This window comes from Lineus longissimus, chromosome 5, assembly GCF_910592395.1.
Source record: "Lineus longissimus chromosome 5, tnLinLong1.2, whole genome shotgun sequence".
In the NCBI taxonomy this organism is placed as follows: domain Eukaryota; kingdom Metazoa; phylum Nemertea; class Pilidiophora; order Heteronemertea; family Lineidae; genus Lineus; species Lineus longissimus.
The window spans coordinates 19023253-19037570 of record NC_088312.1 but is presented as its reverse complement, the minus strand read 5'-3'; the positions used below and the strand labels follow the sequence as shown (position 1 = coordinate 19037570).

General features: G+C 42.9%; 1 protein-coding gene across 18 annotated transcripts in view; it reads right to left on the bottom strand.

The window, feature by feature from the left end:
• Positions 1 to 14318, bottom strand: part of LOC135488722 (phosphatidylinositol-binding clathrin assembly protein LAP-like) — a 56475-nt gene that overhangs the window by 23902 nt on the left and 18255 nt on the right. For 12 of the 18 annotated variants that reach the window (XM_064773448.1, XM_064773462.1, XM_064773459.1 and 9 more), the window contains 7 exons: positions 14265 to 14304; positions 10762 to 10818; positions 9931 to 10042; positions 8432 to 8538; positions 8103 to 8144; positions 2119 to 2172; positions 964 to 1049 (listed from right to left, as the gene is read on the bottom strand). In XM_064773448.1, the coding sequence (XP_064629518.1) occupies positions 964 to 1049; positions 2119 to 2172; positions 8103 to 8144; positions 8432 to 8538; positions 9931 to 10042; positions 10762 to 10818; positions 14265 to 14304 (498 nt within the window). Of the gene's footprint in view, positions 1 to 963; positions 1050 to 2118; positions 2173 to 3635; positions 3651 to 5249; positions 5271 to 6982; positions 7010 to 8102; positions 8145 to 8431; positions 8539 to 8994; positions 9107 to 9930; positions 10043 to 10761; positions 10819 to 14264; positions 14305 to 14318 lie in introns of all 18 variants that reach the window. The other 6 variants (XM_064773457.1, XM_064773460.1, XM_064773452.1 and 3 more) reach the window with 5 other exon arrangements.

The window sequence follows — 14318 nt, the reverse complement described above, 5'->3', positions numbered from 1 at the left end:
CAACCTGACTGCAGTAATCATATACATCACATCTATCCACGAGGAGCTACACAAATTTGGCACAGAGGTTTGAGGTTCTTAGTATTATGGTATGTATTCCGAAGGAGTGTGGCGGAATGTACCGAATCATACAGCTAATCATAGTTAGGCTTATGTTTCCGAGTCTCAGCCAACCAATCAAGATCGTTGTAGTATCCGGTTATCCTAAACAGCGCCCACCAGCGTTCACCAGCGTTCACCAGGTTTAAAGTCGGGTATAAAGTCGTCAAAATAAAATTTTGTGGCCAAAACGTAATATGTACACCATAAAAAATACATTTCATGAAAATTTCATGCTTATTTCGTTTATGACCATTAGATTTTACTTTGATGGCTTTAATGTATGTATGTGTTTAAACCTGGTGGACGCTGTTTAGTATGGCCCGATTTGTTTACGTGACTGCACTTTTCCGCCAATAAAACAAGACGAAAGTCGTTGCAAAATCGTTCCGAATATCGGACAAGCATGCAAGAGCCACCAATTTCGTAAAATCGCTCCATTATCGCCTGGAGCGATTTTTGGGGCGAAATCGAAGAAAAGGCGCGATTGTGGGCGAATTTCGCATCTGACATTCCGGCGATTTCATATTATCGCCTGACATTCGCCGGTCGATTTTCGGACAGATTTCGCAGGCGAAATACTGTAGGGTGAATTTCGCCGGCGAATATCGCGTGCGGACTTTGGACGTGATCCCTAATGAAAGATGGGAAAATGTTCAGTTATCTAACATCTCGAGTACTTCCAAAGCACTGTAATGAAAGATGGGAAAATGTTCAGTTATCTAACATCTTGAGAACTTCCAAAGACTTGGATCTGAATCCATCATGTGTCAGTAAAGGTACTCTCCTTCTTCAGGGTACAATCAGGGTACGACTCAAACCCATTTCCATGAGTTTGGCGCTTGTACATAGAACATTCCTTACCCGCTTCCAGTTGGTGTAGAGCCTCCTTTCTTCCCTTCCAGAGAGGCCAGGTGAGACTCGAGAGCGTCCAGGAGGCTGGATGGGGCCTGGAACGAGGGAGAAATAAAGATAGTTAGAAAACCTTCAAAATTCATACAGATATTGAAACATGTTACAAAACAACACAAGAGAAACATATGACGAAAATAAAGTGAAGCAGCAAGCTCAAATTTTGGCCAAAAAGTTCACAACTGACTATGAGCTTGAGAGATTATTTTCTGTACTGCAAGCAAATATGTTTTCAAACAAAGTCCAGATTCTAAAAGAAAACACTGAAGTTCCCTTTAAAATTAGATCAGGGGTTTAATATGGGAAGCCAAGGACAGGCATCCCTGTTCAAAAAGGCTACGAAAGATTGTGGTTGATTAAAGGGGAAGGCACTTTTTACAAAATATTTTGAGATGATTGTGTGTCCACTCCCTCCCTCCTCTCCTAGGCCTCAAACATGTCCAAGATACACTATTTACAATTTCTGACATTTCTGTACATTTGCCTGACCATGCAAACTGTACAGTTTGCTTGAACCCACATGCTACGTGATGAATACACGCAAGCTGGCGTGCAGAGGAGTTTCGGCAGATGTTTGAGAAAGAAGTGCACAAACCACAAACAAACCACAGCATATACACAGCTTTCAAAGAAAGTTCGCAGATGCAGATGATTTGGGGTTCAAAATGGAAATGATAATGATGAAACTAATTATCCCCGAGTGCGTCTGGCATGTTTAGAGAGGGTGCGACCAAGTGCTGGTGAATCAATTTTTAAGTGGGGCACGACGTGCTGTGCACGTCATCTGCACGTCACGGGGCATGTTCACGATGTGCTATTCACGTCACCTACAGCGAAAGGGTAACAGTTGTACAGTATCGACCCCAGCTCTCCCACAGCTACATGGAGATGGACAATGAAGGAAAAGATCCTCAGGACCAGGATGATGATGATGACGAATGGCGATGAGACTGGATGACATACGCAGTAACATGATTCCTGACCCCCTGCACTACACAAAATGAACAACAACGAAGAATGAAGATGATGTTCCGCCCCCGGGGTCTATATCACACAGGTTGCAGCGCCAAGCATGATGCACCGAAAGCCGGGGGAGTTTCGACCAACCTTCGAAGGATCGTGGAGAATCTCGGTAATCTTAGCAAAGATTTTCTCAAACATCTGCTGAAATCATGCAAATAATTTCATTCATGTATCAGACGGCCAGGAGCACTCACTACTACGGTGCCTAATCGAACAAATGTACTGGGTATGGGGCCACAAAAGACTTGCCCCAATCTTTTCTCAGATGAATCATAGTGGGGCGAAACGCACTATTCAAACCTCTCAATTTCACCAGTCACAAAAGATCGGGCTGGTCTATTGTTACCAGAAATCTGGTTCCCGCAATACGGTTGATCAATTGGGCACTGTGACTACACAAGTTAAATACATAGCTGAAGCTTGAGGGGCAGTTGGGCAGAAGCTCTCAGAAGGTCACAGAAAAACGTGACTTTCCATACCAACTTTTGCCTCATTAATGCCACAAGTGACGTTTTCTGTTCCTGAAAGGATCAGGCACAACTCTTGCAATTTTCAGGGAATCCTTAATATAACATATGCGTTGAGCTGACTCACAATGCAGGGGAACGAGCACATTCCTACATGCATGTAGCCTTACCCTCACCCAAACTGAGCACTCTAACCATCTCATGCAGTCAGTCATTCTAAAACAGGTCAGAAGTGCAAACGCTTCAGAAGGTTTCCAGGGGGCCCACCAGGGGGCACTCTAGCAGTCAAAACACATGATGTCCTGTGCCTGCATTTCAGGATAGTGACTCTGATTCGAATCAAATCAGGTGATTGAAATGGCCCATTGAGCACGACGTCATGATACAGGAAACAATCAGATGTTTGACAGAGGTCGTAACTGAATTTGCGCAAATTCCTGCCAAGCACAGCCCATCATGCAAGGGTTTATACAGTTTCTGGCAAGGACACGGTACAACTGTAACCTTTCTAAGAATCCCCAGCTGAACGCAGCGAATGTGGCAAAGATCCCATAAATGTATTTCTTTAAGAGAGTAATGACGTAAAGATTGACTCACTCTTTAAGTTTTATTTATTGTCACCAAGATTTGGAAAAAAAAGAACCTTTGTAGATAAAAGATGTACCTCAAGTATGAGTGAAAGGCATCAGGCAGTGTCACAAGAAGACCCAACTCCCTGAAGCCAGCACATATTGTCCCAGTGAGAGTGACCATTCTCCAAGCAGACTGAAGGATATTCTCTCTGCCAAAACAGACTTCCATTACGCCATGTTGTCACAGGCACGTGAAGATATCAATTAGCAATCAATCAGCACCCCCAAAACCCACAGAAAACACATATAAAACCTGGACATGACTGATTTTATGTGCGAATTGTTTTGTGCCTGTATGTCGCGCAAGTTTATTAGGGCCTGTTGATTTATCGCTATGTTTTTTCCTATTTTCACTCGCCTGTGAAAACCTTAATATTCTGGGAGTCTTCAGTAATGGTGGCCTGCGATGGCAGGCACGGAATAAGTGTCTGTACGGAGACGACCCAGTGACCTTCCAAAAATGGTTAATAAACTTATTACTGATATTAATGTGTTCCCTTACCGGGCTATTCCCCTCCTGGAAAAGAATAACGGGTACTGAAGGGCATTTTTCAAAAGTTGTCACCACAAAAATGTGGATAAAACCAGGCTTTTGAAAGCTTATTTTGAAGAAATGTAACAAAATTTCCATAAGGAAAATGAAACGAAATGGTGGACAGCTCTTGTGAGAGCTAAGATTATAAGATTTTAAGTCTTTGGCAAAATCTATTGTTCTGTCGATTCCATTATCTGGCTCTGTCGGGTTGAAACTTCGATGTTTGTTCTATTGCATGATAAAGTACTCCTCAATTGCTATATTTTCTAAACTTTTAGTGGAACAGATCTTTCACAGTAAAGTTATCCACAAAGTGTCAAATAAAAGAGTTGGATAGAATTCCCCTTTTAAAACTTGCCCTTAACTGGTTCAAAAATCAAGTCCCTTCCACAGACACCAGAAATCCATAACGGTTCTATCAAGAAATTAGAAATACATGCGGGACGTCAAGGTGTGGCAGACAAAATGCACAAGATCAGGAGGTATAAATGGGAGAACCCTTACTCCAGATAGGTTCGTAATGTTCCTACAAGATATTTTATAACACCACAAGCTTGGCATTGTTTACCTGAATCAATTCGAGAAGGAGTATATCGATATTGATGCAGGAATTTAGAGACTTAAGATTTCAGCAGTCATACTCATGCCAACATTCTCAATGTCTGATGAAAACTTCGCACTAAAAACATGTGTTTCCCTTTCAGCTAACACAGACCTTGATATCATGACTCCCCTACACGATTTTTGGCATTGATCACAGGCACATGAAGATAACAGAATCATAGCCCTCTGTAGAATGTGACTCTATCTGACATTTCATACGATAAAATTTTGGACCAGTTTTCATCAGACACCGACAACATAATTCTTCCAAAATGTTACATTAAAAGTTATACTTGCAGATAATATTGTTCTCACTCTCTTTTATCAATATATATAATTTGGGGAATTGAAATTAGAAATAATGTGTTAACTTTGACTTTTGGCCCAGGATTGAGTCCTTGCAAAAAGCACTTTACACCAAACGCTTAACAAATGTTACCAAAAAATCCCAATCCTGAATATTCGCAATGGATGCGTCATGTTTTTTGTATCCATCACCTAAGATGTTCAGGGTATTTTGCCTCCCCTCATCCCAAAGCTAGGAATCCATGGACACAGATGTCTGATACTAAAAGGCCCCCACCCATTGGCACACTGATGCTCCAGAGGTCAAAAACATCTCTGGCCAGTCACATCTTTACAGAGTTACTTGTTATGTACAGTCTCTGGATCACAAGAATTTGTTTTTCACATTGACATGCCTGAAATTTTTCTAGATATATTCACATCAGTTACCAACATATCTTTCATGTTTTGTGGGGTTATGGTCATGGTGCAGTTAATGTTAAGGCCTGGAATTATCAAGGAGTTCCCACAAAGCCCCCGAAAATACAACACCTACCCCCATTGTTTGAAATTGTGATCAGGATGTCGAAGAATGGGGTTGGCATTGGCGTTTCAGGGGCTTTGCAAAAACTCAATATTATAAAGTCAACTTGAACCTAAATAACGCATGCAATATTATCCCCACAAACATACCTTATTCATTTTTTCAGACGGCTATAGGAGAAAAGAGACTGAGGTATTACGACAGCCTCATCACGACAAAAACGATCATCTTTTCACTTTTCAAATCTTTTCCAGTTAGGTTTGATAAGGAGTCTAAATTTCTCTAGTTTGCTGGGTGGATAACTTGAAAGACTTCTGAAGACAGCAGCGACTTTTCACCTTTATTCTGTTTGCTGCTTCAAAAAGCTCCTAAATTTTGCACACTTCATTTAGGAACTTTTACCATGACGGAATATAAACCACTTCAAGAAAGGATTTCCCGACAAGAATGGGAGTTCGTAGCTTGTGTTTCAAGGTTCTGCACCAAAACATCACGTCACAGCATGACCACACAAGAAATTTCACTTTGAAGATGATAGTGATGTCAAACTAACTACAAGCAATGGCGTGGTTTTACGTGAAGTCATCATACACCATGCTGGAGGGACAGATAAAAGAAAGCGAGCCCAACTGACCATAGCACCATGTGATTCACATTAGTCAGGCACGACAAATCATTGTTCTGCCCTCCAACATGGCTGACCGTGAAAACACTCTCTCGACAATATTCTAGTTCCACACTTCATGCACATCTGGACCAAGCAGAGCCTTGTTTTTTCAAAGGGCTTCCCCAATGAGGCCATTGACAACTTTCGATGATCATGTGGCTATTCATTTCAGTTTTCCAAAAGGGAAAGTATGGTAAGGTGTCACCCATTGTCCCTATGGTAATGCATGGGTAATGTGACATCATCCATTCCAGAGAGAAGGCCCATATGCACAGATCGTGTCTGAATATGTCAATTTCTATTTTGTCTATAGATATAAGTCATTTGTCAAACACTGGCTTTTGTGATGATTTTGTAAATAATTTGGAACTGCTTCAAACACAAAGTCATATTGTGGCCTCAAGAGCCATAAACCAACATGAGCAAGCGCCAGAACAGCATTTGAATTCAATTCGTAACTGATACAGTAGGATTGGGACAACCAGCAGCAATGTTAAAAAGAAACATTGAAATAAACGAAGTTTAGAAATGAAACATATCAGATTCTCAAACATTTTGTCACAGTGCACCACATGCAGGATGGCCTTGCCATTATGCAGTTTGATCATACTTCAAATAGATCACAGAATTATTAAATAAATATGATATCTGCATAAACGAATGGAATGAATAACTGGCCAGAGAGCTATATCAGTGTATAGCTCAAGGGTACTTCAAACATTCATATCTCTTCGCATCAAGTTATTTTCTTTGGGAGGAGCAATATTTGTGATATGATATCAGAATTGTATGAACATACTGGAGGAGCATTTTCCAAGGTCTCTCCCTTCAGTTCACCGACTTGCAACAAGTCCCATTTGCAGGTTTCAGGAAATGAGCACTTTGATATATAAGTGAGGTTTGATGGGTAGCATGCAATGGACACACGATCAAGTCATATTAATTGTCTTCCCAGATTAGCACCGTTTGTGGTAGAGTAGCCAATTATGAATTATGAATTATGGGCTCAGCCTCTGTCGATTTCAACATTACCGCTGACGTGATGTCGTAAAGATCAAAGGCTGACGCCATTAGTTTGGCCATTTTGTTTTCCAACAAAAACTTCACACAAAAGCCAGATTTGACACATGAAATGAAATGTGTTAGTTCTTGGTTAGCTAGTTAAATGGTTGACCCCTAGTTGGTCGAACAAAAACACAAAAACGTTACACTCACTCCCTTTTTAGTATTGACTTGCATATCCTAGGAAGTAAATTAGTCCGGTGGTTTAATGAGGTTAATGATAGAGAAAGCCTAGCACGTGAATGTACATGCCATCAAGTGGGTAGCAATAGTCAGGGCTATTTCATGCAAAATTGGCCATCGTCCCTGAGCGTCACCTCATCAAAAACACAATAAAATGCTCGTCTGTTGACTTTGACATTTGGTTTGTTCACAGGAGTGCGACAAGCTTAAGGTTGCCCAAGACAATGATGAAAACCAAGCCGTAAATTTGAGGAAAGTTGATATGGTTTCAGGTGTGCACAGCAAGCTAATTGTAAAATAATGAAATCAAAGAGCGATCAATCATGCCGTGTATACTCTGGGGGAAAATACAAGGTATTTGATGACTTCAAGTATCCCCCTGGGCCTACCCTGGGAAATCAGACATTCCCACAACTCGATTTAGGGTTGACCATTGACCATTCTGGCTAGAACTTGAAATCCCAAAGTACTTCAAAATGAAGTGACAGCGAAGTTCAAGGGTCAGAGTCTGTTCTTTGTTTTCCAGAAAACTGCCTCCCACATATCCCACATATCTTGGACGGGGTTCCTGCTCCACAGCCACATAAACATTGAGGAAGGATACCTCTGATAAATCCCAGCAGATGGCAGAGTGAGTCACATACCTTTTCACAGCGAGTGCAAACATCGTAACAACTACGACTACAGCCGATGACCTAAATCAAGTCACAAGACGTCATGCGGAAACTACAGAGTTAGCTGAACAGAGCAAGCAAATGATGTCACGCAGGGACAACAATGGAGTGGATCTCACAAGGCTGCTTGCCCTCCTGATGCATTCTCTTTATTGTATTCCGATTATGTGGTTTTATCTAGTTTATTGTTTTTCGGGCGTTAAACTTCCTCCGTACGACCCCTGAAAGGTATGCGACTTACTGCGCCTCCCAGCAGATTCCATTCCTCACTATGCCACAGCACCCATGGATTGCCAGCTCCAGGAATCATATAAACAGCTCACAATGCTCAACCGTACTATACACATCAGAACAGCGGAATGAGACACCAAAGCCAAGATCAAACCTCTCAATCATCCATTCAGCAGGATACTCACCTTAGCAAGATCTGGTATGTCACCTCGGTCTACGCCCATATTCTGGAAAAAATATCAACAGGAATCATTAGATCACAGTAATACCAGTTTCACACGCTGCAGAGTATAAGCTGATTGATGCCTTTAATAGTCAAGCACCCAATTGTAAAGCCTACAGTAACACCTCTATCAAGAACACTCCGGGACTGACAAGTGTTGTCATTAATAGAGAGGTGCCTGAATAGTCGTCAGTTTCAATGGAAACAACCACTTTGGGACCAAAACTAGTGTCCCCAGAGGTTGTCCTTAATGGAGAGGTGTCCGTTTAAAGGGGGTTCCGCTGTACTCACTTCTGCGACTTTCAGGAACTCAGATACTTGATCCATTCTGACTAGAAATTTCTTGTAAATATCGAGACCTTCTTTGCACTGCTTCTTGTTCATTTCAAAGTACTTTTCTGAAATCGAGGATGAACATCAAATATTAGATTGTCATTATCGGAGAAAGCATGCGTACTGTAATGAAACAAACACACAAATTAATCATCTTGTTTAAAAAAAAAAAATCACTACATATGTGGCAGATTCTGTAAAAGAACTGGTCGTTTCTCATCAGTGGACATCACCAAAATTTGGCAAACACCAAGCTTTAAAAATTGGGAACTGACCCATTTTGGGCAAAAATCACTGTCCTTACAGAGAGGGTGTCTTGCCAACACGGGTGTCTGCTAACGGAGTTTCTACTGTATAGATACTCGATAGTACTCTAGGGAGTCTATAGGCTACCCGACATCAGTGGAACATGACCTTCGAGGGCATAGCGGTAAACGGACGAGAGTTCCAGACAAGAACCTTTGTACTGTGTCAAGAGCCTGAACCAGTACACCACTGCCCTCTGGCTCCCATTCACTTACCTAATAAATTAATTGTCCCCTCATTGTAGCATGCAAATAACCGTATTAAATCTCGGAATAACATTATAAATGCTGAGTGTATAATGTTATTCGTCATTTCATTTGGCTGTGCCTGAAATAAGAACCTGTAGACTCACAACACTGGACAGGAGCGCCGAGCTCTACCATGTCTACCACGGCCAGATTCCTAGCGTTGTTACAGCACCAGGTCATGGACTTTACCCGGTACGCAGAATGAGGGTTTTCACCGGATAAGAGTGGGCATACCTCATATGAACAAAGACATCGCATTTACCAGACGAGCCACAGATTTGTCAAATCAGAAATAACCACTTTGACGGGGACTGCACATTGATTTGGATGATGTTTTTATTTTGTGACCTGCCGAGAATGTGATTGTGCGTAGTCCATGACGCTTCCACAGGATAGTACTGTTACAGATGCACCACTTTTTGCCATATTCTTCAAATGAGGTATGCTCTCCCATATCAGGTAGGATCCCACGTTCTGCATACTAGTACCATCTTCGACCTGCCCAGAACAACGCTGGGAAACTCGGCATTTCTACAAGCTCAATACGATTCAATTTTGCCTGGACACACGGATTTTTCTAGGCCTGGGTTAAGAGGTGGCAACACTGTCTGTTTTTGGAAGGCTTTTTTTCAAACCCTTTAAATTTTTCAGTGATAAACACAAAATAGTGGTACATCCAAAACATGCCTTTTCTCAAATGGACCCTTGTCAAGGGCATCATTTGTCCATGGAACTTGCAACTGCAATGGGACAGTTTATCAAGAGAACTTTTGCTGGTGAACCTTTCGCAAAAATCTTTTCCCTGAAACCTCGAAAACCACATCCAGGCAAATTTGACACGCATTGAGCGCACCCCAACCACATGGTGAAGTAGAGTTAGCAGGTTAGGACACGCTGACTTACCTAATAGGTTAATTATGCCATCGTTATAACAGGCGAACAGTCGGATGAGGTCTTTAAACAACAGGATAAAGCAGGTGTGAATGACGTTATTGGTTAGTTCATTTGGGGTCGCCTGAAAAACCGGAACGAGAGGAGATCGTGTATGTACAAGAAAGATGAAATCCGACGTATCCCAAAGTCGCCCATTTCAAGTTTGCTACCAAAGTGGTGCATGATGCATTGCAACTGAGATGTAATATGATAGACTATAATCCACCTTAGAGTTGAACGGAAAAGTTTTCAGTATGTACAGGGATAGTTTTTTGATTATGTACAGTAAAATAGGTGATATGTGACAGAACAAAAGTCATCCACTTCCAGACCAAGTGGTGATGAGTTCTTGCTGAGAATAGAACTTGGTGGGATCGTTTTGGTGGTATTTGTTACGTGTCAGGTCATGACAGAAGCATCAAATGCGACCTCCACCAGTGCTTGGTTATAGATAGGAAAGAAAATGATGAGATTATAGAGTAGAAGACAACATGAAAGATGGCAAAGACGTGACAAGGAAAAGTAGCAAAAATCGCGAAGATTTCACAATTTATAGTGTGTTGTACGATGAAATAATCAATTACGGTAATAACCTCGTAAGAAACTGTCATTTGATCAACATCGAAGAATCACGGATATTACTGATCATCCATACTTTTTACCAATAAATGTTTTAACGTCCAATTTGATTGTATCAGTGATATTCAAACAGACTTTTCAAGTTCAGTGAGGAAGTTCAGCACAGACTATTTCTGTAATAATGCCCTATCTCGAAGAGGCTAGTCACACAGCCATACTTACATCAAACGCAATGAGTGCATCTAACTGAGTCTGTAACGTTGGCAATGTCTTTAGTAGCTGTAAAAAGAAAACGTCAACATATCATTGATTGAGTCGTAAAAGCGATGTTTGTAAGGTGACAAAGCCGATTTTCGAAAAAGGACCTGCCAGGATCAGATAACCTTCCTAAGGTCAGGTCAGGTTAGCTACCTGCCACTGGTAACCTGTAAGCCAGTGCCACCTGTCTCAGGTGGGTGACTAGTCACCCAGGGCGGATGAGCTCATCTAGAGCCAACGGCCATCTAGTTCTCCACTAGCATAGCCTAGTGGAAACTAGATACCCAGGCGACCAGACACACAAGTGACTAGTCACCTTGGGCAGTGGAGAAAGTTCTCCGGGGGAGACTGGCCTCCTTAGCCTTGGCCGGCAACTAGTCTAGGAGATGGAAAACTCTGATATAAAACCCGGGCAGATGCCGCTCGATCAGCCTTGGCCAACAAGGCAAGGCATCTAGGAGAAGGAACACTCCAAAAAACAAACCCGGGGAGATGTCACTCATTAGCCTTGGCAGGCAAGAATCTAAAGCGGACAGGTGGAGCCCGAGAGCCCTGACAGGCAGTCCACCTAAGGGTAGAGGAACCCCATACAAAGCCTAACCACCGAAGACGGAGGACACCAGCCGACACGGCGTGGGAGAAATCGGGTGTCCACGCGTAGCAGATGATAACCATGCAACAAACCTTAGATCGATGTGGTGTCGTCATTATGGGTAAACGCCAGGTAACAACGATGCCGGGCCTCCAGCCTCGAGGGGGCCCACCAGCAGCTACTGGCACCTCTGTACCTCCCAATGTGACTGGGGGAGGGCAGAATAAAGCTACTAGTCACAAGATGAAAATTATGCAATGGAATGCAGAAGGAGTACGACGTAAGAAAACCGAACTCCAACAATTCCTCAAGGCCCACGAAGTCGATGTATGCTGCATCCAAGAAACGCATCTCAACAGTGCACACCGGTTCTCTATCAGAGGATATGAATCCTACAGACAGGACAGAGCAAATCGCCCAAAGGGAGGGGTGCTTACACTTGTGAGAAACAACATCGCGATAGCAGAAACCAGAAGATCAGGAACAGCAGAAACCGAGTCACTGACTGTAAGTCTAATCCTACCAAAGGATAACTTTACAGTATGTAATCTTTACTCACCAACTGACAAAGCAATGCTGCAATCACCAGACACGGAGGACTGGATCACTGTCGGAGACTTCAATAGCCACTCACCAAGTTGGGGATACCAGGACCTAGACTCAAAGGGTGAGGAGGTAGAACAGTGGATAACAGACAATCAGTTGGTCCTCATAAACCAGCCAGACGATGAACCGACCTTCTACTCAAGAGCCTGGAGATCGACTAGCAGCCCTGACCTAGCCATAGCGACAGACAAGATACAGAAAATCACCAAAAGGGAAGTCTGCGAGCAGTTAGGTGGCAGCGATCACAAACCTATCATCTTGACCATAGGCAAACAAGCAAAGCCAGAAGACCAGTATCTGCCGACCAGCTGGAACTACAAGAAGGCCAACTGGCCTCTCTTCAAAACACTGACCAACAGGACAACATACTCTCAAAGCGAAACGTTGACAGAAATGCAGCTGTCTTTAACTCTGCCATACTTGAAGCAGCAAAGCTTTCAATATCACGAGGGAGACGTAAGGACTACAAGCCGTATTGGAGTACTGCTCTGGACAACCTACACAAGCAACTGTGTGAAGCAAGAGGGATAATGGAGAATCACCCATCAGACCAAAATATCGCCAAACATAACGAAGCTAAAGCACTTTTCAACCGGGAAAAGTTGCAGCAAATGCGCACTAGCTGGAGTGAGAAAACTGCTTCCCTAAACATGGAGAAAGACTCACAAAAACTTTGGCAACTAACCAAAACTCTGAATGATGACAACTGGAAAAGAGCCAAAATCACTCTACAAACTGAGCGAGGCCTAGTGACTGGTAAAGCAGCTGCAAATGCCCTCGCTCACAGCTATCAACAGGAGAGTGAAACCAAAGTCACCAGGGAGAGAACAAAAGAGGTGAGAGAGAAAATGGAAGAAATCAAAGGGAAAACAACATCTAAGCCAGAAGCATGCATGACTGAATCCATTTCCCTCAAAGAACTGGAATCAGCCCTAGGAAAACTAAAGATGAAGAAAGCCCCAGGCCCTGATGAGATTACCAATGAGATGCTAAAAAACCTCGGATCCAGAGCCAAGAACGTACTCCTCCAGATATTTAATCACAGCTGGAAGACTGGTCGAGTACCAACCAAATGGAAAGAGGCCAACATCACTCCTATACACAAGAAAGGCAAAGACAAGCCCGAAGAGCTACAGACCTATAAGCCTACTTAGTTGTGTCGGTAAGCTGGTGGAGCGAATCGTCAACAAAAGACTTATTTGGTATCTAGAGAGCAAATCACTCCTTAACCACACCCAGTCTGGATACAGGCAACACAGAAGCACTGAAGACCAGCTCGCCTACCTAGCACAAGACATCGAAAATGCCTTCCAGGAGAAGAAACTGTCTTCTACGATCTTTCGAAGGCTTTTGACAAGGTCTGGAAAGAAGGACTTCTCCTTAAGTTACTCGAGATAGGAATCCAAGGGAAAATGCACAACTGGCTGCGAATCTTCCTCCACAACCGCAGCGCAAGAGTGAAAATTGATGGTACCACCAGCAACCTCGTGAATTTGAGAGAAGGCGTTCCACAAGGAGGAGGTATCTCACCCACCCTCTTTTTGGTGTACATCGATACCATCACAGCATCCTTTGAAGAACACATTGGCAACACACTCCATGCAGACGACCTTGCAGCTTGGACTGCCTGCCGATATCAACAGCCATGAAAAGACAGCATCCACCAACTTGACAGAAAAGGCCAAGTCTCCATCTATCGACTCCGTACAGGGCACTGCAAACTCCACCAGCACCTGAAGAGACTTGGGCTCCATCCAACTGCTTCCTGTGAATGTGGACTCGGCGACCAAACGCCAAGGCACATTCTGCAGGACTGTCCCTTGATGAAAAGAAGACAGGAATTTTGGCCGGAGCCATTGTCACTGAAGAATAAGCTATGGGGAACAGCTGAAGACCTGCAACAAACAGCCGATTTTGTCGTGGCTCACGACTTGAGGTTATAATGGTTATGAAAATCTGAACGCAGAAGAAGAAGAAGAAGAAGATAACCTTCAAAGCTCTGACGAAGAGGCAATGTTTTTATACAAAACTGATAAGGAAATTATAGAGAGACTGGTAGCAGTACCAATTTTGTCATATTGCACGTATTGACATTGATCTGTAGGATGCTTCAACAAGCTACAGTTGTATTTTGAAAAGTCTACAGGGCAAGGCTCAATGTACTTTATTGCCAGGAATCTTCTTCCTCTCCTTCAGCAGTTTGACCTTAAAAGGCCCAGTGCCCCAACTTTGGCCGGAAGCCATGTGGGAACCAATTCTCATCTCCTACCTTCTCTCCGTTCATCGTTCTAAGAACACCGTCGTCTTTCCTGAAAAGAGAAAA